Raw genomic sequence first — 5,797 nt, 5'->3', positions numbered from 1 at the left:
TGTTTATAAAATAAAGATAAACAAGAGTATAGCATTATACAGACTAGCAAAGACATCATATAACCTCTGACCTTGATTTGTGACCTTGGAGCTATGGTCATGAAAAGTGTATGCGACACTTCGTCTAGTGATGATATGTGTATGAAATTTCATTCAATGGTCTTGACTGGATCAGAAGTTATGGGCAAACAGAGACATTAATGTAATTTGTCCTTCTTTCAAAAGGCATGATTTTTTTTTTGCCTGACATATTGTAACATTTTTTGTTTTGTCATATTTAGCAGAAACATTTCCTGTGAAAGGATCAATAAAGCAGATAAAAAAATAAGAAAAATAAACGGGAAACAGCTGGAAGTGGTAGAACTAGAACGATGAGCTCTGACGTTCCCCAGCTCAGAGGCAGAACGTCAAGAACACAAAGCTCTCATTCGGAGGATGAAGCCCAGCTAAAGCTTAGCAACACTCCACTCTCCGGCTGAAACTCAAAGCAGCTAAAACACAAAAAACAGAGCGGAGAGGAGCAGTTTGACCTCCTTTCAAGGACCACTCAACCAAATTACACCAACGCATCGTCTACGTGACCTCAGAGAGCAGCAGAGATGTGACAAAGCTTTCGGAGAGCAGAAAAACTACACCAGAAATCTTACCAAGAGCCACCAACTACAGCTGGAACAAACCAAAAATATAAAGATGAAACTCTGTGAGAACAATGGAGGATTCGGGACAAAAGAAAACTTGAAACAGAATCTTGAGATTTAAAATCCAAAACACAGAAACGCCTGAATCTGATCAGACTGATCGTCACGATTGGTGTTAAAGACGGCTTCGCCTGCAGCTCAGCACCAGATAACAGTCGGTGTGAAATCTGCATTTATTTCAGCAGCAAACGCTGCGTTCCGCCTCAAACAGGCTCAAATTCTCATCAAAAGCTGAGGAGCTTATTGGAGTCCACGCGTACCTGAAAGCACATCACGAATCAGAAGAAGAGCGAACAATAAAACCTGCAGGGAGCTGACCAAAATAGAAAGAGCAGTGAAAGTAGTTCGAAATAGAACCGAGACAAAAACAAACATGGAAACAACAAAGACGACGCGTCGACGTCCTGAGTGCTCAGAAGTTCTGTGGCTCTGAATCCTTCAGTTTCTATAAAAAACATTTTTATGTCATCCATTTAAAAACACATATTTACATCACCAGCATTAAAAAATAAACACAACCCATAAAAGCAAAGTCCTAACAAATAAGAATCTTTTCACCTGCCGAGAGATTTTAAATGAATAAAAATGAAAAAAATACAGCATTCTTTGTTTTTTTTCATTTGTTTATGTAGTTTTAAATTTATCCAGCTATATTCTGATTGTTTTAAATAGAAAATTTATTTGTTACTTGGTTGTTTTTTTTAGTGTTAAATTTTCTTAAGTCCTAGTTTTTTTTTCCTGATACATTTATTTTAAATTCTTTATTTACACATTTCTCAAATTTATCTGGATGTTTTTTTGTGGTTGTAAATGTCCAAGAGTTCTCCAGATGTTTTTAATGGAAAATGTATGTACCGTAAGTTATCCGGTTGTTTTGTGATTTTAAACTTTAACAGTGGTAATAAATTTATCCATCCGCTTGTTTTTGTTGTATAAAATTTTCACAAGTTGTTTTTTTTTTTTTTCCTGATTTCTTTAAGTAATCTGTTTTTTGTTGGGTTTTTTTTATACATTAAATGTATCATTTCCTGTAGTTTACTTTAAAGTCTCCATTTACATTTTTCTCAAATCTTAAATTTCCTCAAGCTCTCCAGTTGTTTTAATTGAAAAGTTTCCTTTACTTATTTTGTGGTTTTAAATTTTAACAAACTATTCGCATGGATAAAAGTTCTCCATCGCGGCGACGGATTCCCATCATCTGTAAAAATGAGGAGGGGGAAGAAAAAGTGTTTTGTTGTGGTCCTTTTAAATCCATCCAACCTAACTGATGATACAGGAACTCAACTGATGCCGCTTTAACAGAACCAGAACCACAGGTTGACCCAATCGGAGCAGAGCAGGGCGGGGCCTGCTGTCTGGTTCAAGGTGAGCTCAGGTGTGAGCAGCAGAGAGAAAAGACACCGCCCCTTCATGAAGGTGACGACAAGTAATAAATTATTAAACATGTTTGCACACGTCAGTCTGGCAAAAAAATAAAAATAAAAAGTTAATTTATACTCTGCAAAGGACTTCCTGTGCTCTAATTAAAATAAATCAAATAAAAAGGCTGATGGTCCTCCTTTATCATGTGAACAGCTAGTTCTGGATGTCAACAACAAACTGGTTGATCCACTATGAGAAGGTGCTATTTATAAGACTGAGTTTATTACAGCTCCTCAGACTGACCAAGTCTTTTGGATAAAAGACGAAACGTTTCAACAAGTTTTTGATTTTTTTAAATTAAATTATTTAATCCGTCCAGAGGACCTGACTTAACTTTGTTAGATTTTTCTACCTGGATTATTGAGCATGCATCAGGATATATCCTAAAGTTATTCATTAGTTTTTAAAATACTTTTTCCCCCCGAAGATATCTGGTTGTTTTTGTACATAAATACATGTCTTACAGTTAAATGGAAAATGTATTTGAGCTGTCCAATTAGTTTAAATTTTCAACAATTTCCTGCGGGATCAATAAAGTTCTATCTTATCTTATTATCTTATTTTAAATTTCTCAGAGCTATCCGATTGAATTGAATTGGTTGAATCTAGCTGTCCGGTAGTTTTTGTGGCATTATATGTGTTGAACCCTACAGTTGTTTTAAATGGAAAATTTATTTAAACTCTCCGGTTGTTTTAAATGTCACTAAACTCTACGGCTGTTTTTCAGATATTAAAATGATCTTTACTCTCTGGTTGTTCTGTGGTTTTAAATATCTCCAAGATTTCCATTAGTATTTCTTTTAATTAATTTTTTTATAAATTTCTCCAAGCTGTCCAGATGTTTTAGTTTCTTTAAACTCTCTGGTCGTTAGTGGATTTAATTAATCTGAGCTGTTGAGTTGTTAAATTACAGATTGCTGAATTAAAACAATTGTTTTAATGAATTTTGGTACACGATCCGTGTTTTTGTAGACAACTCATGGTCGTCTCTTCTTCATCTACCTGCTTCTCGCTGAGCGCCGTGATCTTCGCCTGAAGTTCGTGGAGCTGCTTCTTCAGATCTGCGTTCTGAAACAGAAGAACTGGTTAAATCTGAGCAGAACTGGATCAGAACCCGTACACTGAAGTGGGGAAAACATCAGCTGGGTTTACCTGAGGATCCTGCTTCATCTGAGCCACAAGTTTCTGCAGGAAAACAGAAAAGCAAAGTTAACAGCGCCATCTGCTGGTCAGAACTGGACCTACAGCAGGTGGAGAACCGGTCCAGACAAGAAGCTACTCTGATTTTAAATTACTGTTTCTTTTTTTAATAAAACCATAAAGTAAATAAAAAATATATTGTTACAACTTTATTTCACTAGTAAAAGTTCTGAATGTTTTTTTCTGCTCTTAAAGTTTTTCTTGTAAAACAAAAAGTTGTTTTTTTTTTGTTCATGATCAGAACTTTAATGGAGACGGTTCAGTTTTTACTTCTTTTGGTGAAAAATGTTCTGGACTTTTTCTTAACAGAACTCAGACAGAAACCTTGTTTCCTTTCATGTTCAGACCAAACTAACCACATCTGAAGTCAGAAAACACTTTATTTCTTTATTTGATTGTTTTTGTTCGCCTAAAACAAGCCTCTTTCTGTTTCAGTCTGCAGGTTCTGTTGGATCAGAACCAGCAGTGTTCTGTAAACATTTCAGGGACTGTGGTGCTTTGAAAACAATAAAAATCAAATTTGAAAACCTTCTTCTAAAGCCCTGGAATGAACCTCAGTTTAGAGCAGCTGAGACTTCCTGTTGGTTCTGCTGGAAGAAAAAGTTCTGAACACCTGACCCACCTGATGGATCTGGATCTCCACCTTCAGAGCCTCCTGTAAGGTCTGTAGTTCCATCATGGATCCAGTCAGTCTGCCAGCCGATCGATCAGCCTGAACACACATACGCAGTTACCATATTAGGACTTCCTGTGTGATGCTGACAGCTTCCTGTAAAGTTCAAACAGGAACTGGTCGGACCAGCAGAACCACTCCACCGTTAGAGCGGCCCACGTTCCATCACAAGCAGAACATTTAGCTGTATCACCACTCAAAATCTGGACCTCGGTTCTGTGTGGTTCTGAGTCTGACAGTGGTTCTGTGGGATTCTGTGTATGGTACTGTAGCATTAAACCTTGATTCAGTCTGGTTCTGGCACTTTGGGATGTGGTTTTGAGAGTGATTCAGAGTTGGATCATAGTTCTGTGTGGTTCTGAGAGATGGACTGAGGTTCTGTCTGGTACTGTAAGTTTAGGTTGCAGTTGTGTGGTTCGGTCTGTTTAAACCTTGGTTCTGGTTGGTTCCGTCAGTTTCTGTCAGTTTGAATTAGTTTTAAGAGAGTCTGAACATTTGGATCAGAGTTCTGGGTGGTTCTGTCAGTTTGTGGTTCTGGACGTTTACCTGAACACCGTCTCCAGTAGGAAAACCATCCAACTGAAGCATTAAAGTGCCGCTGAAACAAACAGAAACAGGAAAATTATTATTATATACTAAATGATACAGTATATAATATAAATAATGTGTAGGTTCATAATAATATATAAATTATTATTATTATTGTTTCTAAGTAAAAATGTAAAAAATATTTTCCCAAAGCAGTCATCGTTTGTTCAGATCCAACTCAGAACTTTTACTTTTTATTGGTTTTGACTCAAAAACCAGCTCATATTTATAAATTAAAAGTTTTTGTTTCACTCAGCTCCATTTTTTTAGTTTTTAATTCATTCTTTAAATGATTTATTAAAGTAAAAAAAAAAACTGAAAAAATCTTTAAAACTGATTTAATTATAAATTCAAACAGATTTTAAAATATTTATTTTTAAAGTTAAATTAATGACATTCAGATGTAAAAATGTTGTTAATTTTATTTTATGTAATGAATTTATTTTATGATTGTTTTATTTTATGTTCAAGTTAAATTTATGTATAAAGCACATTTAAAACAGCAGTTGTAATTAAAGGGCAAAAAAAACCCAAGATGTAATTAAAGCATCAAAAATAAAAACATAAAAACACAAAAACAATGCAACAATGAAATACTAAATCAAATCGCATCAGTGAAAACAGGTGTTTTTAGAACGGATTTAAAAACAGGAAGTGAAGTGGCCTGTAGCAGATTGTTGCAGAGTTTGGGGCCAATGAATGAAAAGCTCGATCTCCTCTGAGCTTCAGCTTGTTGTCAGATGTTGTCAGCGCCCGAGAAGGAACATATGGTTGAAGTGGGTCAGAGATGTACGAGGTACACAGGGAGCCAGTGAAGGGAGGACAAAACTGGTGAAATGTGCTCAAACCTTGGAGCTCCCGTTAAGAGCCAAGCTGCAGCATGTTGGACGAGCTGAAGATGTGAAAGGGAAACCTGACTGACCACAAAAGTGCGTTATAGTAGTCCAGCCAGGTCAGACCTGGTCAACACGGACTTAAGCTTAGACATCTGCCTTAACAGCAAGAAGCTTTTATGTAGAACGGAGTTATATTTTATTTTATGTTATGACTGTTTTATTTTATGTTATGATGTTATGACTGTTTTATTTTATGTTATGATTGTTTTATTTTATGTTGATTGTTTTATTTTATGTTATGATTGTTTTATTTTATGTTGATTGTTTTATTTTATGTTATGACTGTTTTATTTTATGTTATGATTGTTTTATTTTATGTT

At 35.5% G+C, this 5,797-nt stretch overlaps 1 protein-coding gene across 1 annotated transcript; it reads right to left on the bottom strand.

The window, feature by feature from the left end:
- Positions 1 to 922: 922 nt before the first annotated feature.
- On the bottom strand, positions 923 to 4,586 carry phf21ab (PHD finger protein 21Ab). Its single transcript, XM_037683119.1, has 5 exons — positions 4,540 to 4,586; positions 3,943 to 4,032; positions 3,273 to 3,305; positions 3,123 to 3,188; positions 923 to 958 (listed from the first exon to the last, which is right to left on the bottom strand). Exons 1-5 carry the CDS (start codon positions 4,579 to 4,581, stop codon positions 923 to 925), a joined length of 267 nt encoding a protein of 88 aa, XP_037539047.1. The 5' UTR covers positions 4,582 to 4,586.
- Between the last annotated feature and the right edge of the window lie 1,211 nt (positions 4,587 to 5,797).

Source organism: Nematolebias whitei, chromosome 10 (genome assembly GCF_014905685.2).
Source record: "Nematolebias whitei isolate Nwh7 chromosome 10, NemWhi1, whole genome shotgun sequence".
Classification (NCBI taxonomy): domain Eukaryota; kingdom Metazoa; phylum Chordata; class Actinopteri; order Cyprinodontiformes; family Rivulidae; genus Nematolebias; species Nematolebias whitei.
Note: the sequence above shows the minus strand (reverse complement) of the source record. Positions and strands in the feature narration are given on the sequence as shown.